Source organism: Rissa tridactyla, chromosome 3 (genome assembly GCF_028500815.1).
Source record: "Rissa tridactyla isolate bRisTri1 chromosome 3, bRisTri1.patW.cur.20221130, whole genome shotgun sequence".
NCBI classification, from domain to species: domain Eukaryota; kingdom Metazoa; phylum Chordata; class Aves; order Charadriiformes; family Laridae; genus Rissa; species Rissa tridactyla.
The window spans coordinates 25,057,199-25,084,831 of record NC_071468.1 but is presented as its reverse complement, the minus strand read 5'-3'; the positions used below and the strand labels follow the sequence as shown (position 1 = coordinate 25,084,831).

The following is a 27,633-nucleotide window of genomic DNA, read 5'->3' as shown; positions in this document are numbered from 1 at the left end:
ATTTACCTTAGGCTATAGAAAGGCTTAAATTGTTATTTTTGTAGAACTCTCAGAGCATAGTACTTGCTTTTTATAAGATGCATATCCGTAAGTTTGATTATGAATAACCCAAAGGAAATCAAAAAGGTAGAATCAAAGCAGTCATGTACTTTGATTATTTAGTACCTCTCTCTCTATAGAAAAAATAACTTTCTTTTTCTCTATTGAGGTGAATCAAGTCCAACTCGTCGAGAAGCAGTGAAAAGGAAGACTGCAGAATACCTTATGCGTGCAGAAAAAATTTCCAGTCTCTGTCATAAATCCTCTGAAGATGCATCTGTTTCTATGGTAAACTTTAATTTTTTTTTTTTTTTTCTGAAAAAGAATTTGGTAGAATTAAATTGTCCTGTCTTTTAGCAAAGGGTATTCAAGCTTGAGGTTCAAAAACTGTCTAGAATTTCTCTCTTTCAGGAGGCCTGAGGAGTATTTTGATGTTACATTTCTGTTAAGTTGCTGCTCTTTTCTGATTCTTGTTGGTTGCATTTCATAGCATTACAAGGAGTGCTTGATTTAATCCAGGCCTGTTTGTTTGCATGCTTTCCTTCTAGTCTGCAGTTAATGATGTAAACATTTTTAATCATGCTAAAGAATTTAAAGATAAAGTGAAAAAACCCACCAGAATGTAACATTTCTTTTGACTTTCCCGTGAGAATATCGCTTGGTCCTGTAGAGAGCAGAAAGGCTGTTCATTTCTTTAGCCTAGCACATCATGGTGTATTGGAAGTGACTCAAGCACATGATGGGGGAGATGAGAGATGAATTTCCCACAAAGTAAGGACTTAATTGAGCAAAGGTTCTTCCTGATCCCTTCAGATGTCTCTCTTGCATGTGCTTGAGTGATCAGCTGCTTCTTGATTTTTGAGGAGTTTTTCTCGTAATTCCCAACTTCATAAGCAGAAACACCCTTATCTATACTTGCACAAAAAACAAACAAAGCTTATTCCAAGGCACCCTCGATACATTTCTACTTTGCCCTTCCCCAGCCAGTTCCTTTGGGACTTATCTGTTCTTACTTTAGACTTTTACTGCAGTCATGTGTGTAATTGTCAATGAACGCCCCGTTGTAGTAAATATGACAGTTACCAACTTCCTATCTCTCTTCATTTATATCAAGCAAGGACAAAAAGGGCAGAAGACTATTGCTGCTTATTTTGCATGGATCTAAAAATGCTTTAAGGAGACGACTGCTGCAAAAATGGGAAGTCTTGTAAAATCCAACTGCCTAATAAGTAAATTAAAAAAGCAAAAACACTGATTTTAAAGGGTAGCTTTTTTTTTTACTGTGAGAGCTCACAAGTACGATTTTAAGGATGTTCCAAATGGGATATATTTTGTGAGATTTGGAGTCTTGCTGCTGCTATGAATTGTACTTTGAACAATTTAGTATTTTGGACTGATGTGAACTCTTACTAGGTAGTCTTTCTTTGGGTCAAACACCCTTGAAAATGAGGAAGAATCTATATTGAATGAAAACCTCAGTATGTTTGGAAACTGCAGAACAAGAAAAAAAACATTAACAACGTATTTTTGCCTTTCTATAAGATTAAAATCTAATTGTGGTTGGGAAAGAGGAAGAAATAAGTTGCATTTTTATATGTGAATTTGAGAGGTAAAGTATTTCCTCTTTTATGCTGTACTGAATAAGGCATATGCCTTCTTTGCAGATCCAAAGGAAAGCAGGATTAATTGGGATAAGACAAGAAAAAAAAAAAAAGTAGTGAGACTAGAATACCATTATTCTTCTGTGTTGAAACTCAAAATTGACAAGTTAAGGCAAATCTGGCTTGGCACAAGCAAAATGTTGCACCTGTCTTATTCTCCTTTTTACAAAAGAAGCCATGCTTTCACAATTTGCCTTTGTTTTACCTAAGTCTGTACATATATTTTAGTATCTTTTATTTGCTGCTCTTCATAATGCATAAATTTGACTTTCATCTTAGAGCTTTGGAATTTACTGACATCAAGGGCAGATGGTGCTGATGGGTCATGGGGGTTGTGGTGAGGAACAGCTTGTCTCCAACTTGATAGCTGAAAGTTAATTGGAAGGAAGACTTATCTCCCAAAGTTATTGTAAGGGTAATGGTAGGAACCACTAAGAATTGGTATGCTCTGTGCTTTGGCTTAGTGTCTTAAGGAAACTGAGGAATATGACTCTTGCTGCACATTGGTTGATGAGCAGACGTGGATTTCTTGCACCTTAGTTACTGCTTATCCTTTTTACTGCCCAAGACAGTTTATATTGGAGTTCGCGTGAATTATTCCACCCCAGTGATAAGTGCACTGAAACGACCTGCCCCTATATACAGCGTGATTTTTGGGAGATGCTAGTGACACATGCAGACATTTTGTGTCCTTCTCCTAAAGAAATTAAGTCTACAGTGTACAAGGTTAGTGTGTATGCCTGCTTCCACCATCGCTTCCCACCAGCTTGATATTTCTCTAACTGCTATTTACATGCCTTTGGTCAAAGGCTGGTCTGTTAGCGCTAGCACCTCCTACTGCTGTAGGTCATGCTGACTGATGCCATCCCTTGTTCAAATGCTGGTGCTTGGATAGAATATAAACGCAAATGTTTAAATAACACTGTACAATGCCTTCTTTGCTCACATGAATCTGTAAAGAGGTCTCTCATCGCTTCCCTTCTGGAGGAACACTGAAGTATTTGACAAGAATCTCTCCGTTACTACACTGAGGAAGCCTTTCCTAGAAGCATGGCCAAGTGCTGTTACACCTGTTAGCCCAGCACAGTTTAAACCATTTCACTGAAATTGGTTTGCAAGAAAATGATGGGCAAATACTGTATCCTAGCAGTACCTGTGCCTATATTACAATTGGCAGAGTGCAGTTTGGTTATGGGAAGCATGGTTCAGTGCAGGGAACTTCATGAGCAGTGGGGGTGCTGAGACTGCACACTGAAGGAAGAAGTCTGACTGGTAAGCAAGCATCAGCATTTAAGGCAAAGTTCTTGTGCTTGACCTGATGTTACAAGGCAGAACTGTTTTTTGTCACCCATGTCTGGTGTTAGATAGATTTGTGTTTCCTATTGTGCCCTTGCAAGGAACAACCACAGTGATCAGCATCAAAACTAGGCTCACCTGGCCTTCTTTAAGAGATTACACTTTCCTTTTTTCTCATCTACCAGTCCAGAGGAATGTCCAGCAAGGGAGGAGGTAAGCTCAGAAGTGCAGGTTTGATTATTGTCATGCACCTCTCAAACTCTTGTATCTCCTAAGAGCTCGGGCTGCCAGCTGTGTGCTGAACCACGTGCAGCAGCCTCAAAAGACTATGCCTGCTAAACGCACCCGAAGCCATCTATTTGCCATTTGAACACCATGTGACAGTAAAGCACTGCGGCTTTTCTCTGGTGACCTGGGGCAGAAGGAAGTGAGCTATTCTTCTGCGGCCCAAAATGCCAGGCCCTTGCCTCTTTGAAGACTAGATTTCCCTAGAGGCAAAGGCCTGGCATTTCAGAGCTGAGAAGCAAAAATTATCTTTGATGCCATGGAAACAAAACCAAAGAACAATAGTTTGTTACTTTTCTTGCCTTAACAAAAAGCCAACAGTGATGACCCTCAAGAATAGCATCCTTGGCAACCACCCTGGTGGTCGAAAGTCCGAGTGGTGAAGAAAGGAGCACAAGAAAAGCTGTTTGGAGAATACTTGGCACTGTTAAAAAAAAAAAGAAAAAGGTTACGGGTGGAGGGCTTAAGGATGGATAGAAGATTTCTTAAGGCTGAAAAGAAACACAAGGAACTGAAGCAATTGTGACTGACCATGAACGGGGAACTCACTTGACAGGGTCTTGTAAACATTGAGAAAGCCTTGCTGTGACCCATAGGAGTGGGAGATGTGGAGACAGCTTCTGGAGGTTGTAAACAGGCATGCAGACCTTCCGGAAAAGCAAGCTGCAGCAAACTCTGTCCTTCTCTTCCTCCTCTGGCACAGCACAACAGCCACAAGGACCTTCTTGATGACAAACGCTCAAGAATGCTGCGTGATGGCAGCAGCAGGCCACTTTGCAGATTCTCACGCTGTATTTTCTTCCCTGCCCCTTTATAAGTAGCAGCTCTGGGGAGCCACCTCCAAACATGAGTGGGAGCTACGCTGGATTGACCGTCAGAAAGCTGCAGTCTTACATAGCTGTCAGCTGTGAGGCCCAGCATAGCTACACATATAGGCTGTGTGTTCCTTTTAACTTTGTCGGTATTTTTATAATGCATATTTTTTTCACTCTTTGAAATTATTTTTGGCTGTACTTGTGCCCAATTTTTTATATTCTGAATTGTCTCTTTTTGCAGTGTTATAAAAGCTGTTGTCTTTTAAAATGTCAATTATTTTTGATTTTCAAAGCAATTTAGTAACAAGTTACATGCAAGCCTGATGCCCAAATAGGAAAAAAGTCTTCAATCTTTGCAGTTTTCATAGGATATCTTACTTCCGAAAATTCTCATTAAATGTGCATGAAAATTACATGAAGTATAAAGAAAATACACTGCTGTAGTTCTGTGAGATGTAAATTTAACATAAAATAAGAAATTCAGTCTCAAGGCTTCCAAGATCACATTCTGCATTCCTATCTGCTGCTGGCTCCAGATGTGCATGACCCTAGATGTGTCCCAGCTTCAGGGAAGATGCAGACACAAATTGGTGATCACGGGGCACTTTCTGAAGCACGCCATAGCTCTGTCTCCGCGTTCAGATGCGTGCAGAGATGCAACCTTGTTTTCCTGTGGTGCAGAATGAGGAAGGGGCCAGGATGTTCTGCCAGGCCAGGAGAGCTGGAAGCTCTTTCGCACCCATGGCGTGGAGCCTCGCACCTCAGGCCTGCAGTATCTGCTTCAAAACAAGGCATCTCCTGGCTGCAGCTGAGGGTCTGGCCACGCTACAGGGGGATGGTTACTGAAGTCATCAGACGTCGACTTCTGAATGGTGAGGGGGGATTGCATTTTGATGTGCAGCTCTGCACTGGTGTTTGTGAAAGTGCTTTTTTTTTTATCCTGAAGTTCTGTGGTGACTGCTGTCAAAGGTGGCAGCATCAGCAGTAGAATGATTTCCCATTAAATGCTAGGGATAGCGTTCTTGCGTTAAATTAGGTTAACATGGGAGGCTTTTCCTCTTGCTTGGCTGGTGGGGTACTTCTCTCTCTCCCCGTGCCCTTATAACTGCTGGCAGTGATGACAAAGCTGAGGCAAGGACTATTGCCATATTTCATTGTGTAGCTTGCAAAACTAGAGCTTTCCAAAGGCAAATGGTGGCTGCAAGCTGCTGGATGCAGCATCACAATCAGCATCATCCTTTTCCATTTGAAATTAGCATATGCTAGCCAAAAGCTGATGGTGGGAAAGGAACTGGTGACACCAATCCCAAGTCAGATAACTCCAGCTGTGCAGCTCAGTGTAGTCTGGAAATAGTTTCAAAACACATCAAGGCCCAGCCACAGGGGAGAAGGTCCTGGGATACCTGAGCAGCTTGCAGAGCATTTGGACAAGCTGCTGAAGGCCTTCTGCAGGCAGAGGTAGCCTGCCACTTTCTTTAGAATATAAATGCCTTATTTCTATAGGCAAATGAAGCCTTTGAGTTTTTGTTACTCTCCTTTTCTTTTTTTGTTCCTCTATTTTTGATGAGAGAGCTGTTATTTAGTTATTTTTCTTATCGCTGGCTAGATGCTGAGCTTGGATTTTTACCCTATTCAGAGGAACAGGCAGCTTCATAGAATGCTTAATTGCTGTAGTTCTGGGAATTGGGTATTTAGAGTTTGCTTCCAGCTTGCTTCACAACAGAATGTGATGCCTCCTCATCACTGGGCTCCACTATTAGATTTCGCAACAGTGGAAACCAAAGTACTGTAAAGAGCAAAAAATAACCTGAAACTGATAAAAATGGAGAAGCTACTGGGAGCTGTGGATGTGATTATTAACCATTTTAAGGTAAGAAGTGTCTATACAACATGCATATGGAAAACAATGTGTGTACCCAGTATTATTGACGGTGCCACCATTGGTGATATTTTAGAGAGGGACCTGAAAATATGTAGTAGTTTTCTTGGGCTCTTCAGACATGGTGGGTGCAGGAGTCTGATTGTATAGCATTATTAGACAACTATTAAGTTCTTTAGAGATGTGTGAACTTAATTCATCGTTGAAATCTTATGCATAAGAGAAAATTTTAAAAGCTTGATTATGGAGGAATAGTTATAAAATGTAATAGTATGCCGATAGAAATGGAAATCTTTTATAATAGTCTAGAGGATTTGGAAATGTTCTCTTTCATTAAATGTATTCCTTAGAATGCTTTTGAAATCTTGTCATGAATAAACTCAGTGTTAGCACAACTCTTTGTTTCAAAGCAAATATTTCGTTACTGGAGAAAAATTGCACACTCGTAAAATACAACCTAACAAAAGAACTCCCTCGACCTTCCAACAGCTTGCTAGAATGTGAAACCTAAATTAGATTTGGAAAAAAAACTTCATGTAGAGTTTTTCTTAGTGATTTGTAGAATCCGGGCTGTTTTCTCTTAACTGCTGTTGGTACTCTTGCTTGGTAGTGTTTACATGACACAACAATTATAAGACCCGGGCAAATAAATGAAGAGAAATAATAAACTCTTTTGAACATCAAGCCCAGTAGATGAACACAAAAGAAAGGCACAGTTTTCTCTATGCTTCTTGAACACGTGTATGATCCTTTCTTTTGAATTTTGTGGGCACTTAAATAAGCGTTGATTTCTGGGAAAGAATTTGGAAGGAGAGAAGGTGGTTGACTGGCAACATGAAGGGGAAACAGTTTTGGGGAGGGCTTCAAGGAGGTGCTCTAGCCTTTGAGCATAGTACAGTAAGGATGCTGGAGAGGAAACACTATCGGGGAGGCAAATGGAATTTATCTTGTTCAGGTTCTTCACTTTTCCTGGGACTTTCTGATCATAAGGGAAAATTTCTTTATTTTCACTGATACTTAAGCACTTCGTCCACAGTGTAATTGCTTACCAGCAGTTTTCCTTTGACATATTTGTTAAATATTGCCTTTTTACCTCTTAGAAGCCTAAAAATCAAGGATTTTCACCTTCCTCTACCTTTGTGCAATAGAAGTATACTTGGGGAGGCCAGGTTATGCTTAAAAGGAGTTTGGCATTCAACAATGCTGCAAATGAAGTTACCTTATTTCTGAGGAAGAGATCCAGGTCTGCGGTTCTAGTAGAAGCTGCATGTTGAATTTTTTGGAGGAGGATCTAATGAATTCTCTCAGTTGGCAACTAGAAACTTCTGAAAATGTTTGTTAACGTGCCAGAGGTATATGCGATGCTTAAGAGGTTGATCTTTGTCCCAGAAGACTTCCACTTAAAACGTTGTTCCCTCCTCTGACGTGCAAGCTTTGAGTTTGCCTTGAGAAACTACAAAACATGGCACAGACAAAAACCTATGCGTATTAACTACTTGAATAGTTAGCACCTGCCAATTCTCTTGCTATGGTGTTAATTTCTAGATTAACGATACATAGCTAGCTACCTTTTTCTAAGGCAGTTTTAGGAATCATTTCTGTTGTGCACCTTGTTATTAAAAGGATTTCATAAAGCTCACCGGAGAGCAAGAGAACCCTGTTTATAATTCTGTATTTTATGTTCTTCAGACTTAAAAAGCCTCTAATTTGCTTTCTCCTCCTCAGTGATCTCTGAATTATTTTGTATCCAGAATACCTGTAAGGCTTTGATTGATTATTGTGATGGGGTAAGAATTGAGTAATCGATTGCCAGGTTCCATTAAGCATATAAAGTATAAAAATTCATTATTTTTTTCTTTTTAAAATTTTTGTTTTCAATGTTATCTTGATATTTTTTTATTTACTTTCAAGTTCCCCCCCCCCCCCCACTAAGGACAAACAGAAAACTTCTCCTTTCATCTTCACTCTCTCTGATTTATGATAAATTTAGTTTCCTTCAGCCTGGCATTTGCTTCAGCAGGCAGTCTTCCTTCAAGTACCACCCTGATTGATGTATAATCTTTGATATCTTCCATTAGCCTCCAGGATCACTAAGTTCAAGGCCCTCTTGGAACCTAAGGAGCCCTGCCGAGGAACTGAAGGCCTTCAGAGTCCTTGGGGTGATTGACAAGGTAATTCTTCAGTGTCTCTTCAAGAGTTCAGTCATAAATCGACTGCATGCTGACATTTTGTCTTTGAAGCTGTGGATCTTAAGGATATGAAACAAAAGAGGAAAATGACTCAAATGCATCTGCACTTTAAAATAACAAAAGTAGAAGAAAAAAGGCTTTTATCTAAGCAATTCATGTAAGGTCATGCAAAATATATTTGAGCTAAAGGATAAGGTACATGTTTGGTGGCATTCAATAGGATGAGGCCTGTTTTTCAAAAACGAAGTCATGGTTACAATACTGGGGTAAGGACAAGTAGATGTGTTTTCAGTTGAATAAACTGGTGGATACTTGAAATATAGAAGGGTAGAAATTCCTACTTTTGAACTGTCACTTGAAATGGGGGCTGGGGACATGCATGACTGTTCTCCTTCCCTAAGTATTTGAAATTGAAATCCCCAGCAAAGACAGAGATTCAGCAATGAAGCCAAGCTTATTTTTGACTTACGCAAATAATGTCTTCCAAAATCCCAGGGTAATACCCCTTTTGTAAACAGTAAAGGACCATACGGATTTTTTGCAAGCCTCATTAAGAGACCAAAAGAATTGCTGCATTGTTTTGATAATGCTGATTAGTTATCACCTTACCAAATACTTTTAAGATGATGTATTATTCAGCAATGTGGCTGTGGCTGATGCAGACTGTAAAGACTCATTTCCTTTTTGCCATGCCAATTCCCTTGTGCCTTTTGGTAGTTCCTTATGTAGTCCCTGGTTTGTGCATGATGTACTGGCGCATGGTCTATTTATGCATTTGTAACGTGCATCAGAAAACCTGTAGCTGATCTCAAGGTCTGTATTTCTTGGTTTCTTCTTCTTGTTGGACTGAACCTAGCTACAGGGACTGATTTTTGTTTTTCTTTGCCTATTCTGTTGTAATTATGTGCATAAGTTGATAACTTCTCCTCAGAGGGCTATATGCGTTTGGTATTATCGTTGTTTTTGTAGCACACAAGGTTTTCTCATCTCTGTCTTCATATTCATTGTATCTTCTTTTCTCAGTTGTAAGTACAGAATTTATCCTGTGTGCCACTGTATACGTATTGGAGAGACAGGTTGGAAAGAGCACCCATCTGTTGGATTAGTAGGCACTAACTAAATTAGTAGCCACTAAATGGGCGCAGTAGGCATGGACTTTGTGAATTAGTCTGACGATGTGAGGCTGCAGAAGTGTTGGAAATGAGACAAGAAAGACTATCGGTATCTTCGTTCTTGTATTAGAATAATGAACAGTCACTGGAGAAGATGCTTGACCAGAATGAACTTTTTGGAGCCCTTGGTGTTATCAGATCTCCTAGATCTGAGCACAGCCCTAGTAAGTGTCCTGGGTGCGAGCTGAATGCGTCCAGATCTTTGCGGCAGAGTTGGGAAGAATCAGGGTTCTGGTGATGACAAAAATATAAGATCTTGGTGTTGGAGATGTGTGTGTGTGTGTGGAGTAACAGGCTTGGGTATACAGCTGGTATGCTCATGTGTAAACAATATCACAGGAGTCAGAGTTAATGTTTTAAGTATTGTATAAAAAAGGGAGCAATATTCTTTCAGGTGTCTTTGTACTTTGCATACCTGCTTACAGATTCTCCTTATTATGAACTTAATTTTATTCTGAGCATGCTGTCTTTTTTCATATGTTTTAAGTGTTCATAAAGTTGTGAGGCAAATGAAAAACTGCTCTAAGCCCAAATGTTCTGAGTGTGTTTTATTTGGTTTTATAATGCATACACAAAATGCACGTGAATATGAAGCAAAAGTGTGCACATGTATCTGTGTGCTGGAGATGATGCCCCTGCCTTTGGTTTAAAGCACCATCTCACTTCCTTCCTCACCATCACTGGTTTTTGCTGCCTCCTCTGCTTGCGTATGCCCTGAAGCTCACATCGTGGAGAAATCCAAATAGATGTCTTAAGTATCCTCGCCGGAGCCAAGCAGATGAGATAGCATGTTTGTTCTTGAAAATGGATTGTGATTTTCAGGGCCAGTAATGAAGATGCTGTGCTTTTGGGCACAAGTCTGTGACTCAGTGTCACACAAAGTTTTGCCTGAAAATACTCTTCCCTTATTCTAACTCTGAGGTAGCTGCTTCCGTTTCCACAGAAAATGGGTGCATAGATAGTAATGGGCCACCATCATTTTCACTGCTGTCTTGTCTAATCCTGTGCAAGACTGGCTTAAACACGCTGACTTAAAAATGGTGGTGGTTGGTTTGCAGGCTTGTTCTCCCACAGCTGCTTGAAGCCCAGAGTGGTGTCTGCCTGCTGCAGTGCTGCCTCGAGAAAACCAGCTGTTAACCTGCGCTCCATCAAATGCTGAAAGGTTCAGTGCCTTCCCTTAGAGTAATGTCAGTCTTTGTTCTTCTTTTGAAGCCTCTTGAAATGTTTTGAATTGGCTTCATTTTCGCAGACAAAATGCTCGTTGCTACCTGAAACTCTGGGTTTTTCAAACTATTTCAGGCTAGGCAGGATGATTAGACATTTAATTTTAGCCTAGTTTATTCTGAATGTGCCATCTTTCCCTCTGTCTGCCTTTCCACCTTCCTTGTCACCTGAATAATTTTTGCTGTGTTTTATGTTGACCCTTTTCTGCTGAATCGGAGAGTCAGATATCTTAACTTACTAAACTCCTTAAAATATTGTAAAAATTCACAGAATGACCATATCTGTGCCTCCCCTCCCATCCTGCTGCTGCCGCTCTCATGCAAAGACTGTGGTGTAAATCCAACTATTTTAATAGACCCAAGAGGACCTACACTTTGCTTGAGGAAACCGTTTTTCTTGAATTCTGCTGCTGCTGTGTTTGCTTACTTCATGGTGTCAAAGGCTAACTAGGTGGGGTTTGCAGGTATTTTATGTTTATTATGGGAAGATTATACCTGTGAGTAGGTTTCTGAAAATAGAAGTTTAATTTAATTATGGAGGTGGCTTTTGTCCTGCGAAAGTGGAGTGTGAGGTGCTGCTGATTGGGCAGCAAAGCTCTTGTTAGTGTTACCAGAGGTACTGCATTGAAAACAGGCTAATATTTTAGCTACTGTTATCACCAGCCATGATCAATTATTTTATCAGTTCACGTACCTTAAAGTAGAAAACTTCTTTTTGAATAGCAAAGATTTTTGCTTTCAAAATTTGCCTAATTAAAAATCAGGGTTGCGGATTCTGTGCTGAGTTTCTGCCCTAGGCAAGTCTTTCTTTTGAAGCTACAACTGGCCCCTAAAGAAACGACTTTGTTATGGTGCTGCTGGATACCTTCACAATGCTGTTTCAAACCCAATTTCTTATTCTTTAGAACCCTCTGTTATTTAGATTCATTCAGTTTAAAGATTCATCTTGAAAGCAGAGTGCATTAAGTAATAACTATGCTTCTGTAACCAATGACTGTCTTTTATGTCTTTTCTATCCCCTCCCTTGGTCCCCCATCAAGCCACATTGTCTGTATTGGCACTGGTGTAACTGTGATCAGTTCTTCCGCAGATGTCTGTACATTTGAGCTTGTTGTTCAATACGCTGTTCGTTAAGCTTTATTGAACAATCTGAAACCTTATAAAATAAAATACTCTCATCAGGGCCTTGCTAAAATTATTTTGGGAGTTTCTGAAGAGGATTCTAGAAGTAAATAACTTATTTTCTGAAGAATTGGAAGCAATTCTGTTAATCTTGAGTATGGGTTATTTTTTGTGGCTGTCTTGCTATTGTGAGAAGTCATAACTCTGATGGTAGTACATTTTGATGAATTGATCTTTAGAAATATACAGAACCACCAAATCAGTATTATTAATTATTTAGAAAGTGCGATTACTATTTGTCTGCTTGATGAGTGAAAGTGCCAAAAAGCACAAGTATATAGCAAATACGTAGAGTTTGGATGCATGATCTGCAGACCCATAGTTGAATTCAAACAGTTTATGGTTAGTTTTAATGGAATTTAATCAGAGGGTAGGAGAAATGGGCTCTTTTTATGGCAGTGTGTGTGCTGTGCATGAATAACAGGACATAGGTAGCTATGTCCCATTATTGTTTTTTAGAAACTTAAGTATTGGGAATTTTATTTTGAGGTGAAGTTACAAGACTGTTGCTGTTGTGAAATTGAGTTGACCATAGCAGATGTTTTCTCTCACATGGCTCTCAGGTGCACACTGCCAAGCATCTTTAGATCATCTTATGGATTTGAATGAGTAGCTGGGTGTACATAAGAGGTGTGGGGAAAAGGGAGCTGTAATAAACAGCACCATTGAGTTCAGACATTCATTCTTGTTTCATTGCAATGCTTAGAGAAACTGGCTGAACACATGTTGTAATGAATTCAACTGACTAGCAAGTTTTCCTCATCCGAACATGGCATAATGAAAAATAGCAGTTGCAAAAATGGTTAAAAATCTGAAATTGAGCAATAATAGTAACTATTAATACAAGTAAAGAAACTTTTAAGAGCTTGTTTCAAGTTTTGATAACCCTTTAGTTTCCTAAGTGACTTGCCAAGTCCTACAAAATCAAATCCACTACGGAGTTTTTGTCAAAACTGATTTCTTGGCTTGCTACCTTCCTTTCCCTACTGCTGCAGGATTATTCCTAAGCTACAGTCAGGTTTCAAGCCACAAGCAACAAAGCTTGTTCAACTTTAAAACCCAGTCTCTCTCCCAGCTAGAAATAGTTCTGTTCCTTCTTCCCTGCCCTCAAACACCTGCCACTTGTTTTCCTGAAGTCTTTCGATTTATCCATTTATACCGGTCTGAACATTTCTGAGTGTTTTGTTGTTATAACCCTTTGTCTCTCTCTAGCTTCTTTCTTATTTGTCTCACTAAAATTTCTTTTGACTTTAGTGAATGTTTTGTTACATCTGACATAAAACAGTCCTAAGATTGAGTCAAGTAATGCAGATTTTACCCTTCCCTTTGTAAAATAGAAATTAAATTATTGAATATTGCAGTACAGGCTGAACTATTATGTATCTTCTGGCCCCCAGAAAGAAATAATTTATAGAGATACTTTCTTTCAAACTACAATTAAGCTTGTTTTCCTACATATTATTGTTTAGCACATAACTGGTCCCAGGCAATTTCTCTGCGATGCCTGGTGGCATTTCATATTGTAAACTGTATTCTCTAGTATAACCTGCCAGATATATTTTCTAGGTTAATGTTTCACCATTTGTCATTTATTGGCCAGTTTTTAGTTTGCTCTAAGAAAGTGGACTTTCCTCTCTGTTACTGACCAAGTAAAAGTATTTAAAAATTGGAATTTGAATATATGCTGCTTTTTTAGCATTTGCATTATGTAGAGCTGCACCATTTGTCTTTTAAGTACACTATTATTGCAAGTCATAGAATATACGAGCCGTAAGTTCCTTAGAATAATGGTTTGAAAGGAGGAATAATTGCAAACTGAAGATAATTCATATTGCACAGGTACCAGGATAAGCAATAATCACGTTTTTCATACATATTAGCCAAATGTAATCTCTTTTTATAACGACAGAGGGAGACGAGCGAGAGTCCGGGTGGTGTAATCTGAAAAGTGACAAGAATAAATCTGTGTTAAGTAGATCTTTTAATCCTGGTAGCCTTGACAGCCGGCGCAGCTGAGGAGAGCTGGGGGAGAATTGCACTCCTGCTTCTGCCTCATCACTGCAGCCGTGGCCTGAGTGCGGCACCCAGCTGTGCACCAGCCCCTGCTAAGGTTTTCTTGCCATCCCAAGCACTTGTGCTAGGATCAGGTGACCAACTTCTCTCCTTTCTGGTTATCTGTCACTACCTGTAACGGGATTTTCCAACTGGTGAGGTAAACCCAAGGATTAAAATCCTAGGTGATCATCTGATGTATCTTTGAAGTTTGTAGGACTTGTGCTAGAGAATCTATCCTATGGTAAGATTCCGTTTGTTTAGGAGATAAGGACCAGAATTAGTAGATGGCCCACTGGTGACATTATTACATGATGTGTTTGCAGTGTAGAATGGCAATTTAATAAAAAAATGGAGCTGGTTTTAAAGTAATCCCTTAGCTCTTGTGTGTCTTCAAAACCCTTCAGGTATCTGGTACTGCAGTAAGAGGTCCTATTCCATTTTCTTTGATCTGGCACAAGCTATTTTTCAACCCATGTTAGTGAACTTAAAGCCACGTTTTTGTAAGCAAATATGTTTTGAGGTGTTTATTTTGATCAGTGTTAAAAACCTGCTCAAGTAACTAAAAAGCATAAGTATGTCCTGTGCCACAGCCTGAAGGTGTGGAGTCTGGGGGAAAAAAAAAATCAATATTAGATAATGGGGGGGAAGGAAGGGAGGAAAAAAATCCCAGAAAAGAAAGGGGGACTGGGGAAGCAAACATCTGCAGTGTGATAGAGGACTGCATTTATGTTAAAGCCACCTGCAGGAGAGCAGTGCATTTAGAGCAGTCCTTAGTTCTTCCAGTGTTGTCCCCCGCGACCTTGGTTGGCTGCTCGGTAGGGTGACTAATGGTTCACCACGTTCTTTTTTCCTGGTGACTTGCCTGTTGCCTGCCTCTGGGTTTGTGATTCCCCTTATGCTGACTTCTGCAGTATTCCTTCAGTCTCTTATCTCAGGGCTTTGATGCATATGTTCTGAAGGTGGCCACCGTGACTTTGGGTGGCAGCAGATGGTAAACCTTCAGGCTGCCACCGGCTATACTGGTGTTAAGTTGGAAACTTAACGTTTGATGAAGAATCAGTAGTGCATATGAAAGAGCTTTTACTGCAGAAATATCTTTTAATTAAAAAAAATTAGCATACTGAAACATTTGCTAATTTCTGTGCATTTAAAGGATCCTAAAATTAACTGTTTTCTTAAAGCTAGGCTATGGTTATTTACCAGGAAGGTTTTATTTTATTTTTCTCCAATTAATTGTACCTACTATATTGAATTGAATTTAATTTATTTTCCACTAAGCTGTTGGATACACTGTAAATCAAATCTAAGAAGCTAATTTTTTTAAGTAGCTGCTGTCAGCATCAGAATTAACCCTTGACTTAGGGGGGAAAAAAAAAAATCACAAGTAGAAAATCCTATTTGGCATCACGGAGGGTTATTGCTATCTGCCACTTCGCTGAGATGCTGCCATGCAACGCTGCTGTGTTCACTTGTGTTTTGTGATGTGCCTGGGAGCCCGATGCTTGTACAAAATAGGGATGTCTGTGCTGCTGAATACACTTATTTGCATTATATATTTATTTGTGGCAATTGCTATTTGTCTGTCACTGTTTCTGGCCACGTTGAGGTTGTCATCAATGCAGAAAAATAGGGAAAGAACGAGTAGGCAACAGTGCTGCAAAAGCCAGCATGATACGTAGACCTTGACTCCGTACATTAGTAATACAAATAGGATTTTGCCTTGTCTCCTTTTGTGTCACAGTCTAGTTGCTCAGTGCCCAGGAATGCCCTGCTGTGCATTTTTCTCCCTCCCCTCTGAGAAAGGATGCTGAATGTTACAGCCGACAGCTCATTGTTAGAAGGTATTAGATATTACAAGTTACACGGTAGTCATCATCATCAGTGAAACAGGTTCCATCAGTTTATGCAGGCGAGGAACAGCCCCGTCTAACGCGAGCATTTCTGTGTGGTCTGCTTTGAGAAGGACAGAGTTATGCAGCAGGGAATACTATGTGGAATCCTGTTTTGTCCCATTGTGCCAATAAGGTGGAAGCTTGTCACTTTGCATTTCAAAAAGAAATCTTAGAAAAAGCATTATTGAAGAACTTGCAAGCACTGCCTTTTGCAACTGGGGAGAAGTGTGAAGGAATGCAAACAGGAAAGGCTTGCTGGGGTAGCACGACTATCCAGAAATTGGCTATAAAGCATGAGATGAGAATAAGTTGACATTTGTGTCAATGACAGACTTACTGTTACGCACTTCTGCAGCAGCTTGGTATCGCATCCAAGAGCTGCTCACTTTGCTCTGGATGTGTGATAAAAAGTCAAGCAAATATACTTGTGACAGTCTCTTTCCTGGTCTTATCCCTTCCTGAAATGTCAGTTTTCTGACGGTGATTTATTCATTCATGTAGTCCTTTAATTATTTGGGTGAATCTGGTTAAACCAGCTTTTTGTAATACATGTGCAGGCTACCTTCCCTTGAAGCAGATTTTTGTCTTGGGGAGGGGGCATGTAAATAGTCTGCCAGGGCCAAACAGAGCATCACTAGGTGACTTTTTGAAGTTACTTTTATGGATCTTCCTGGGCTTCTTGGAGTCCCTTGCGAAGTAAACAGCCTTGCGGAAAGGTCGGTATTGAATCAGGAAAGAAATAATTTTCTATGAAATGAAGTGGAGGTGTAGTTGATCATCACTGGGGGAAGGTATGATGCTTGATGGGAAGGAAGAAGAAAGAAGCTGGTTAGTAAGACTGGTTAGTCCATCTAGGTAGTTAACCTCAAAGGCACACAAATGTTATTTGTTGCTATTACAGTTAAAAAACTGTAGCTGCTGCTTTCATTTTGATGTTGTAATACAGCAACAGCTGAAGCTAGCCCTAAAGGGACCCGTTGTCTGCTTTATTCCTGTTAGTGGTAGTCATTCTATATGTCATCTTATAGGGTGAGGGCTCAGTAATCTGTTCTGTTACACCATATGCTAATACAGTGCTGATAAGCAAGTGTGAAAAATGAAAGGGAGGAATACATTAATTGTATTTGTGCAATAAGGTATGCTATCAAAGGTAATTATTTCATGACAGTTTTAGTTATAGCAGTTGTTTTATCATGGAATAAAAGATGGCTTTAGGAGCCTTTTATTGGAAAGACAATTGTATCAAATTAGTACCAAATTAGATTTTTGTCTTTATAAAGGTGAGCAAACCCATGAGCAGTTTTTAAATTGGTGTCTTCTACTCTACAAATGAACAAATCCTGTTTGAGGGTTAAAGAAGCTATTATTCTGTCCTTTATGCTGACAGCTTCATTACTGATTGGCCTACTGTTGGTATTAAAAAAATGTTTGGCTCCTTATGATCTTTGTGCATGCAACTATAATATTAATACAGACCACGGAGCTGTTCATTAAGAAATGACTTTAAATGAGGTTGATGCTTGTAAATCTGGAGAGATACAGATGTTAAATGCTGCCATTCCTTTTCATATACAGCCGTATGGCTAATAATTTCCAAGTGGCTAAAGCTCTTGTTAGCAAGAGTGCTGGTGTGTTAAGAATGGCCCTATAAATAACTTTAAGAACTGAAGTTGAAGGTGCTTCTTTTAAAGACTATTGTTAACTAAACATTATTGCCAAACAGATGGAAAGCATTCACCAGCCTGATGTTTTTAGGCCTAATTATATTATCGCCAGTCCTGTACGGCTCAGTTGAAGAGGTGTATCCAGAGGCCAATTTATAATCATTTAGCCAACACCTGTTTGGGAGATATTGACAGTCAAAGGGCACATTTAAAAAAAAAAATCACATATGTTCTTGTATTTGTTGCCTCAATGTGAACAGTGTCTAGTTACGAACAAACTTGGGACAAGAAGAAGGAAAGTGACTGTAAACACATAATTGTTTCCAAAACATTTTTATCTGTCCGTCTTTTGGTACCTCTTGTAAAGTGGCTTTTATTTTTCTCTTGTTCCCTTGGTTTTCTTTGTTGTTTGTTTGTTTTTTAATTTTAATTTTACGCCCTTTGGTTAATCAAGAATAAAAAAACGAGTTTTACAGTTTTATTCAGCTGGTTTCCCAGGTAGCTTTGGAAGCCCCACGTAAAAGGCCTGAAAAATTGTTTGGCAAACTCAGTGGCCTGGGGACATTTGCCTTTCCCTATGGTGCCCTTGACATGGAAACTGCGTGTCATTCCTTTGTCAAAAAATCTCAGCAGCACCAACTTCACTTGATACTTGTTTTGCCAGAAGATACAGAACAGCTTTTAAAATTGGGTGCAACCCTAGCAAAGTAAAAGAGGAGGTCTTTGAGATGGAGAGGTTGTCTGTCATTTTTCTTCTGATGAAATTTGGTGAGAGAAGAATGATTAGAAAAGACTCCCAATTCTCCTCCTTTTGCTTGAGATGCTCGGGATGCGATGGGGAGAGGCGGAGGGCAGTGTTTTGAATGTGGCAATCCCAAAGAGCCAAGGTTGCTTAGCTGGAGCTGCTGTTTGGGGGGAGCCAGCGCAACCCTGCCCGGAGACCTCCCCTCCTGGGCCCGTTGCACCCTCTGAAACTGCACGGGACAGCAGTTTCTGCAGTCCCCTTGGTGTGGGGGAAGTCAGCATGTCAACCTGGGGTAGACTTCACCCTTTAAGAGATAGCGGGGCATGACTGCATCGCTGCCCCACGCAGCAGGGAGATAAGGGAGACTGTGTGCTGTGTTGTCCTTCTCCTGTCACCTGATTGAATCTAACACCACATTGCTCCTGACACGTCATTCCTCCTGCAGGAAGTCTCTTTTGATGCAAGCTGACTTAGTCTTTGCTGCATCGTGTCTGTTGACTTGGAGTTGCTGCATCCTGTCTGTTGAACTCAGTTTGGGAACCCCAGTGCTGGCATTTTCAGCTCTTTAGCGGTTTGATTTTGCAGCCTAAATATTTTGGGATAACTGTGTGTGAATGTTTATACTGGAAATTTACTATATCTATTGTAAATAAACAGTGGGTGCACACTCTTGTTCCTAGAGGAGGGTTGTGCTTGTGCTGCTTGTGTGGTGGTCTTGCAGCTGGTGCTTTTCAAGTACCTCTTGTATGTACAAGTACATACAACAAACAGAAGTTCTGGGAGTTTGAAAACAATTAACTCCTGAGCAGGGTGATTTGAAGATGGAGATGCGGAGGGTTCCAGCTCCCTAAAGATGCAGTTTCTGATATATGTATAGACATAGATATTTTTGTTTGGTTTGTTTTCAACATATAAATAAATGGAGCTTACTAAGAAGGAAGACATTATTTAGTACTCCTCTCATTGCTGTGTTGTGTTTAAAGTGTTTTCAGTAGAGGTGATGCACTCCTAACAGATGTTCTCTGCAGCTGTAGGTGTTCTCTCTGCAGCAAACCCATCCGCTCTTTTCTCCCTAAATAAATCCTCTTTTTTTGGTTGCTGTTACCTTAATACTAGTTTACAGTAGCACAAAGGGACTTCCTTGCAGTCATTTCTCTTGTGGCTTATGAGTGTTGCAAAACAAAAACAGCAATGGAAGAATGAGACAGCAGTGACTATACGGTTGATAAAACAGTTTTTTGTGGCCTGAGCATGTGTGTGGCCAGTTTTTAGCTTAGCTGCTTGGAAAGAAGCTATTGAGCCACACAGAAAAAAAAAACCCAAAACACAAAACCTCCTCTGGTAAGCCATTGGTAGGCAACATGTTTGATGTATAGGAAGCCTGATGGCGGAAAAGTATTGGACTAGGAAGGTAGCTACAGTGAGGATTTAAGTGAAGTGTGGCAGGAAGGTAATGCTATGTGAAGGTTACTTTTTGTGCTTCATTGTGTTGCTACCATTGCATTTCTATAACTTGGGTTCTGCTAGATTATTGCTCTAATTATAAAGTACTGGTTATTTCTGTTACCAAGTTGGGGTTCGTTCTTTAATTTAACTGACTGGGAATCAGGTGACACTCTGGAAGTTCTCTAGAGCTCTATATCCTCAATCATACTTCTTTCCGAAAAAAAGACTGGTTATCAAATGTATACTGCAGGGCTTTTATTTTTTTTAATTATTACTTATATCACTTCCTTTGTAAGAATATTCAATGTTAGAGTTAAGAACCATGTTTTCTTAACTTATTCATATGAATCTTAAATAATTCTCTGAATACTTTTTGCTTAGGTTTTGCTTGTAATGGACACTAGAACACAGCAGACTTTTATACTGAAGGTGAGTGAAGTCTTTTATTACTTCTCTAAACAGTTTGGCCTCCTAAATTACATCACCACACAAAGATCGATTTGCATCTAATGTATAGAGTTACCTCTGTGATATATTGTTATGTTAATACATATATGCCTATTAAGTGCATTGGAATTCTTTTCATTGGTGTTCAGTTGCTTTCCCTTCCTTTCTCTGTAACTTCTCTAGTGCTCAGATGTGCTGGTTTACTCAGTTGAGGCCGACACCTTAGCAGGCTTTGGTAAAGAATCACAGTTTTGATGTGCTGCTTAAAACATCTGTGAAGCCCTGGTGGCTCAGGACACGTGCAGGCTGCTGGTGAAGGTGAAAATTCTCCTTAGCCCAAGTGCATCTGCAACACTTTGTGTTTGGTCTTCTCTTAGCTCAAGAATATGATATTGGCCAAAGTGGATTAGGGATGAAATGGACGATTGGTCTTATCTAAAATTGTTTTCCTGTGTTTTACATCAGCAGGCTGTGAAAACTGACTGTAAAGTCACTAAACCTTTGAATTAATGAATAGTTAATTGGTCAGGAGAAAGTTTTTCACATTATTCTCTTGTGTTTCAGAAAGTGCTCAGATCAAGATCTCAATATGCTTGGAGCATCTGTGATGATGAGAATTAGTTTAGTACGAGTATTGTTATTGTGGCCATTATTTCAGGCTCCCCTTGACGTGAATTCCACTGCTGATGTGAGGAAGGGCTGAAAAACTGTGTCCTAAACATGGAGCTCTAATTACTTGTTAACAATTTGAAACTTCGCTTCAGGTTTGGCTTACAACCCTGCCTTAACTTTGTGCATCTGGCCTTTGAAATTGTTTGTTTGAAGTATCTGCAGGGTACAGAAAACCTGTTCATTCCTCAGACAGGTTTATTTGTGGATTTTGTATATTAGAACCTCACTTTATCTACTGGCAGATAGGGTAACATTGAATTTCCCATTTAACTGCTTATGTTTATCAATATTGTAATAGGTCACACTATTGACATAATTTTTTTTTCTCTTTCTCTCTCCCCTCCCTTTCTCCCTCCCACATCAATTTTTTCACTTCTGGCAACTTCATCTCTGCGCTACCTCCCAAAAATCATTACCTCTCAAGGAGACTAATCCTTTCCTTTCCTTTTTGTTGTGGTGGTTGTTGTCTTTAGTAAAGTACAATGGAAATGTGAGGATTACCTGTAAGGCTGAGGCATTCTTTTGTCTTTAGAACTTGAATTGAATTTTTTTAATAGTGTCTTTTGGTCACACACAAAAATAAAATTTTAAAAAAAGGTCACAGGGAAATAACTGAGTGTCATCCTGATGACTTAGTTTGAGAGAGATTCTAATAAAAACATTGACCCATGTAATTGATTTTAATGGCAGCTTTGTGCCATCTTCTGTTCTCTGGAAATGCGCCAGATGCCATCAGCACAGCCTCGGGGGACCGAGGGGCATAGAGCAGCAGATGAGTGGTTTCTCTGAAGCCCAGAGTAACTCGGATAGATTAGTTTGGTTGATAAACACAGAGCACAGCAGGCTCCAAAGGCAACTGAGGGTACAACTGACCTTTTTGTTCTCTGTCAGGGTCTAAGGAAAAGTAGTGAGTACAGCAGGAGCAGAACGACCATCATCCCCCGCTGTGTGCCCAACATGGTGTGTCTGCACAAGTACATCATCTCCGAGGAGTCTGTCTTTCTCGTGTTGCAGCATGCAGAAGGTTTGTCTCTTGTTTAAGTATATTGCTGAAAAGACTCAAAAGGTTTAAGTTTTAATCAACGGTATGTTTCATTGTCAAATTAATCTCCTATACATCTAATTAAAATATTTCTAGTGTGCCTAAGACGTGTCATGTAAGACACCCCACTCCAATCCTCCGTCCCTCCCCCTTTTTACCCCTTGTTCTGCGGTGGATCTGATTCCTGTTTCAAATGGCCTCAAATCCTGATGGGTTACTTGAATTGTAGCAATATCGAAAGCTTCCAACTGTTTATTTTCTACAGGAGAATGAGTGCTTTGACTGCAACAACTATCTGCAGTATTTACAGCCATCTCTCAGAGATAAAGTCTTTGGCTAGTAAATCTTTTTAGCATCTTATAGTTAAAATGACAAGTATCCACACAGGAATTTAATAACTCGCTGCTAAAAAACATGAACATTTGCCTGTTGGTTAATATCACATAGTTATTCTCATCTGGATTTTTAAGAAAATAGCTAGTGGTATCACACAGGAGTTCAAAGCAGAACCACAGAGTTGTGCCTTCAAACTATTTGTAAAATTCCTGTTAAATGTACAGGGAACAGGTGGCACAAAATAATTACATTTTGATTTTTTTGTCTAACACCTGGATTTAAATATTCCCTAAATGTAATTACCCATATTTGTTTAGAATGACTGCAGAATATAAATTTTGGGATTGCTAATAGTTCTCTTTTTAGGAAATGTTAATAATTCAGTCAGAATGGATGATGTGAAGGAACTAAGCTAACTGGTAGAGAAGATAATTTTATTACATTGAATATTATTTCTTTTTTTCCTAATAACTTAGATTTTGGCTCTTTCATGAACAATTTGTCACACGAGGCCAATTAAAGTTAACTTTACAACATGAATGACTGTTTCTGGTATGTGTGACTTAATTTTGCCATGAGCAGTGAGGCAGGAAGAAAGGCCTCACATTACAGTGCTGCCTGATGGTGATCTTGAGGGTTTACAGTGCTGCACTGTACAATGCTTCTTTTCTTGAGGTCTCTGTAATTCAGCAGAATAACTTGGAGACTCTCGCCTGAACTGTAATCTCCACATAAGCTGGTACATTTTGTTTGGAGAAACAATATTTTAAAAAAACCAACCCAAACAAGCTAAAAACCAACCCTTGTCAGATACCAACTGCCCTTAAGGCTGGCATAATCAAAGGATTAGAGGCAGGATAAAATAATAATTTTTCAAACCTGTTCCTAATACTCCTGAATACCTACAGTTTTTCTCTTCAGGAAGAACATTTCTGCTCAAAACAAATGGAAAACTGGGGGAAGTATTAGTGGAATTTGGGGGTAGTAGCGGTCAGATGGAGAGAACAAAAATTTTGAGGAAGGCTTAATGTGACCAGTTGATAAAGATAATCAGTCTCCTGGAAGTGATAATTTTATTGGCACAACAGTGAGAAGAATCACAAGAGGAGACATTGCATGATCAGAGCTCTTTCATTTAAGAACAGAAACCTCAGCTTAATATTTGGGGTGGATGGGGTGTTGTCCTTATAAAAGAATAACTCTCTCCTGGTCATCTGTCTTTGACGTGGTCACAAATCCAGTGAAATGTGCTTGGCCTGAATGTCTTGCTCTTACCAACATTGGCTGTAACATTTTTACGTGTTTTGAGTTCTATGGGAGGAGAATTTTTAATTTACTAAGTGCCTTCTAAATCAGGTTTGTGCAACACACAGCCTCGTGCAGCACCCCACACCACTTGTTTGATCTGCCAACAGCGGAGGTGGTGTCTGTCAGGCATCCTCAATTTTGGCTGGCCGTGCAGCAAACACGTACTTGGAGGCAGCCACAGCTCATGTTGCCTTTCTCCCAGCTGTGGGTGAAAGCTGTGCAAGCAGGAGACATGGGAGTGAGATGGGTTACTTTTCGGTGGAGATGGGAGAGGAGGTATGAGTGCTTTCTATGGGGAGAGCTCTGAAGGGGAGCAGGAGGTAGGGGGCGTGCGAAGAACTGTGAGCATTGCAGAGAGGATGGAGGACTGGCAGGCTGTGCTGGGGAGGAAGGGGAGAGCTGTGAGGACCAGAAGGGATTTCAATGTGGGTGAGGGCTGTCTTTGGTTATACATCATACATGGATTCACTTGACTTGGACACTTGTGGGTATAAGTTATAAACTGCATAGGGTTTTTCCCTAATTTTCTGTTAAAGCAGCGTGCAGTTTGGAAATGGATTCACCTCTATCCTTGTTTGCAAAGCATTCAAAAATGATGATGTGCTATAAGGACTTTTCCCTGATTATCAGGGAATTAACAAGGTTAATTTCTTTAAGGATAGTCCCTTGCTTTCATGAACTTACTGTCTGGGCTCAGAACAGGCAAAGGGAGAGAAAAAGGCGTGATATATTCTGTTCTAAAGAGGGATAGTTGGGGTACAAAATGATGAGTAAATTGCCCAAGAATGCATGTAAAAAGCATATTGCAGGTGTAGGGCCTGATCCCAAATCCCTAACGGGGGCAATAATTTTGTGTTGTACCTAGAACTGCGTGGCCTGTGCACCTCACCCTGTCCCAGGAGACTGGTTCTGGAAAGTGATTCAGGAGAAAGCCTTCATTTTCTGTCTCTATGTGAATAAAACAAGAATAAAAATAGTGCTGAAGTTATGCTGTACTATATATGCAGGGACTAGTCTTGCTCACCCCACTGATGATGGGCTTTATCACATCAGTCTTATGTTAGTAGCACTTACCGTTTAAATTACAAGGATGGTAATATCAGGAATCCCTACAGATAAAGCTATCTTAAAATTTTGTCCATCTCAGACCAAATATAAATAGAGAAGGTGCTTGTACTTCATTTTGGGAAAGGATAAAAATTTCTAGGACAGTACTTTTTAAGTGATAGTCTCTGAAATTTTATTCCATAACTTTATGAATGCTCTTAACACCATCGTGAAGTTCAAGGGTAAAATATTAAATTAAGTGGGCAATGGCTTGAATTATAGCAAGTTCAGAGGAGGTTTTAATTTTATGTATAGACAGTATGTATTTGCTAAGCATCTTACTATTTCCTGTTTGTAGTAAAATTTGACTGTATTATTAAGTGCAGCACTGTTGGGTTCGTATGGAATTCTGCAAGCTTGACCACAGACTTTTGCTTAGGAGGAAGACTTCTTTCTTTTCTTTCTTTTCTTTTTGTAAATCAGGATGCCCCTTACATGCTCAGAATCAGTGAGTGAGGTCTTGGGTTCTCTTACAGGCTTTTCTCATGGCCACAGTTGGAGGCTTCAAGGGTGTCTCAGAAGCACAAAAGTCCATAAAGTTATCTTGTAGCTTTGTTGGAAAGCACTTGGCAAATTCTAGTGTGATAGAGAGCCAATCCGATGTTAATAAGGCCTCGCTTCTTCTTGGCACTACTAACTCCAGAAATTTTAGAAACAGATGCTTCAAAAATAGGCTGGGGGGCTTCCATGGGACATCAAAGTTTAAGTGGCTGTTAGAAGCTGTCAAATCTCTTTAAGCACAAACAAGCTGGAGTTCCTATCAATCTGGAGAGCACTCAAGAAACTTCATGCTGAAGAGGCTTGCTGCACGCAGGAATTGATAGACAACAGCACGGTAGCTTTCTGGCTTGCAAAGCTGGGGATTTGTCATTAGGAAAGGAGATAAGTACTAGCTGTAAATATTTGACAGCAATCGGAAAATGCAGGAAAGGTGATATGGTCCTTGGCAAGTGACTTTTTCAGGAGGCTGCTTTGAAAGAATAGCTTTTGCTCAAACTGCATCGGGAAGTGGGAGCTTTGCCTAAACTAGCAAACTTTGTAGCAGAGATTCACCAGCAGCCGTGGAAGCAGCCGTGCATGTAAGACTGGTGTTTGTAACTACTGTCATGTTAGAGATTAGGCTGGAGATTAGCTTCCAATTCATGTGTACGCCGCAACCCTACTGGGGCAGCCATTGGGATGCAGTGAAATGTTATTGTTATATCATGGTAGTGCCTACATGTCTGGGTTCCCTTTTGGCCTAGAAACTCTACAAGCATAATTTTATGTAGTCATTGTATATTAACATGATGAAGTTTACCAGTAGACATACCTTTATTGAAAAGGAGAACAGTGATTCTAAGAAAACCATAAGGTTGTTCGTTTTCCAGCAAGGAAGAATGTTAATTTGCACGAGGTGCATGACTTATGATTGGTACTTGTGGCCATAAACAAATTCTTATGCAGTGATGTAGAGAGTTGCACCCGGTTTTGGTGAATAATTCAGGCAGATGTCTTTCAGTACTCTGTTTTTCTTCTCTATCCGATCCACAATTATTTGGAAGCCTGGATTGTTCACTTTAACTTTTTTGGGGATTTCTTAAGCACAGTGATTACTGCATTCTTAGCTGCATTCCAGTTCTGCAGGAATTGGAGTATATCATCCTTCAGAGTAAACTCATGGGAAGCTAGCAAAAGCCATTGATTTATTTTGGAATATGCCTCCTTCGTCAGCCAGTCTTTCAGGATGTGAAGCTGAAATGGTAAGTGTCTGAGCACCAGGTGAGGAAAAATCCAACAGGTCATGAATTTTTCTTGTCAGCTAGAACAAAAACGTGTTTAGGAGACTAAATTTGCTGATCTGTTAGGTTTCATTTTATCCCATTATATCACAGAATCACAGAATGGTTTGGGTTGGAAGGGACGTTAAAGACCATCTAGTCCAAACCCCCTGCCATGGGCAGGGACACCTCCCATCAGACCAGGCTGCTCAAAGCCCCATCCAGCCTGGCCTTGAACACTTCCTGGGATGGGGCAGCCACAGCTTTCCTGGGCAACCTGTTCCAGTGTCTCTCCACCCTCATAGTGACAAATATCTTCCTGATATCCAATCTAAATCTACCCTCTTTCAGTTTGAAACCATTGCCCTGTGTCCCATCGTTACAATCCCTGATAAAGAGTCCCTCCCTATCCTTCCTGTAGGCCCCTGTATAGTACTATATGTAGTATATAGTCCCTGTATCTTCTTCTCTTTGTTGTTCCTGCAGAACATCAAAAAACTGCAGAAATATTTGAAAGAATATACGAATATTATGGAACTAACAAGATTCCTAGGCAGCTTCATCACTTGGTCGCTTTATGCTGAAATTTCCTGTTGATTATTTTGGACACTAACTTTTTAGATTCTGCCTCTCGAAGCAGAGGTATAGCCTCCAGAGTGCTGGAAATGTGGTTTAGTAAGGCAATTCTAATAAGTAATTTTACATTGAATTACTGCAAAGTAATGTAGAGCTTGGTGATTTTCATGTGCTAATAAAACCAGAAAGAGCGAGCTAGATTGGTTGTAGAGTCAGTTCATGGTCGAAGAAAATAATCTTAATAATTGGTTTTATTAATACTGTACTTCTGAAATTGTATTAAACACTAATAAACTTTAGCTTAAACCGGTAGCTGTTATAGTTATTTAGTATGTTAGACTATTTGACAATGACTGAAGCTTCCTTGTTTGGGTTGATTTCTGTAATTTTAGTTTTTATAGATTCCTGATACTGTATTAGCATGGCTTGCTAATGGGTTTTCTTGATCTTACACAACACATGGGGAGAGGGGGAAAGATTATTAGTATGTCATTCATAAAGGCATAATTATATACCCAGATATAAATATCACTCTTGTTTGACCCTGGATTGGACATTTTCAGAAAGGAATAAAATTGTTGTTTTTCACTATAGAACACAATTATTGAATAGCATTTATTTACGTATTTCCACTTGACCAGGAGGCCAGTCTTGAAATATTTGTATGTAAACATATTTGGACATAATAAAATTTTTATTTCATATTTACTTGCATTTTAACTCTAAATTGGTGTTGCAGTAAGTAGTCGTTTCCGCTGTGATTTCTAGGTCCAAGCAATTATTAATGAGCAACTTCTTTTTTAAAAAGGTAAAGTAATACATTTATAAGTAGAAAATGAGTC

At 39.7% G+C, this 27,633-nt stretch overlaps 1 protein-coding gene across 17 annotated transcripts in view; it reads left to right on the top strand.

Annotated features, from left to right (window-relative positions):
- RPS6KC1 (ribosomal protein S6 kinase C1) overlaps nt 1-27,633 on the top strand; it is a 92,350-nt gene that overhangs the window by 41,012 nt on the left and 23,705 nt on the right. For all 17 annotated transcript variants that reach the window (XR_008465493.1, XR_008465491.1, XR_008465492.1 and 14 more), the window contains 4 exons: nt 209-327; nt 8,054-8,146; nt 19,925-19,972; nt 21,554-21,686. Coding sequence is in view for 12 of the 17 variants with exons in the window: in XM_054195666.1 (XP_054051641.1) it covers nt 209-327; nt 8,054-8,146; nt 19,925-19,972; nt 21,554-21,686 (393 nt within the window). In the remaining 5 variants the exon portion in view is untranslated. The remainder of the gene's footprint in view (nt 1-208; nt 328-8,053; nt 8,147-19,924; nt 19,973-21,553; nt 21,687-27,633) is intronic.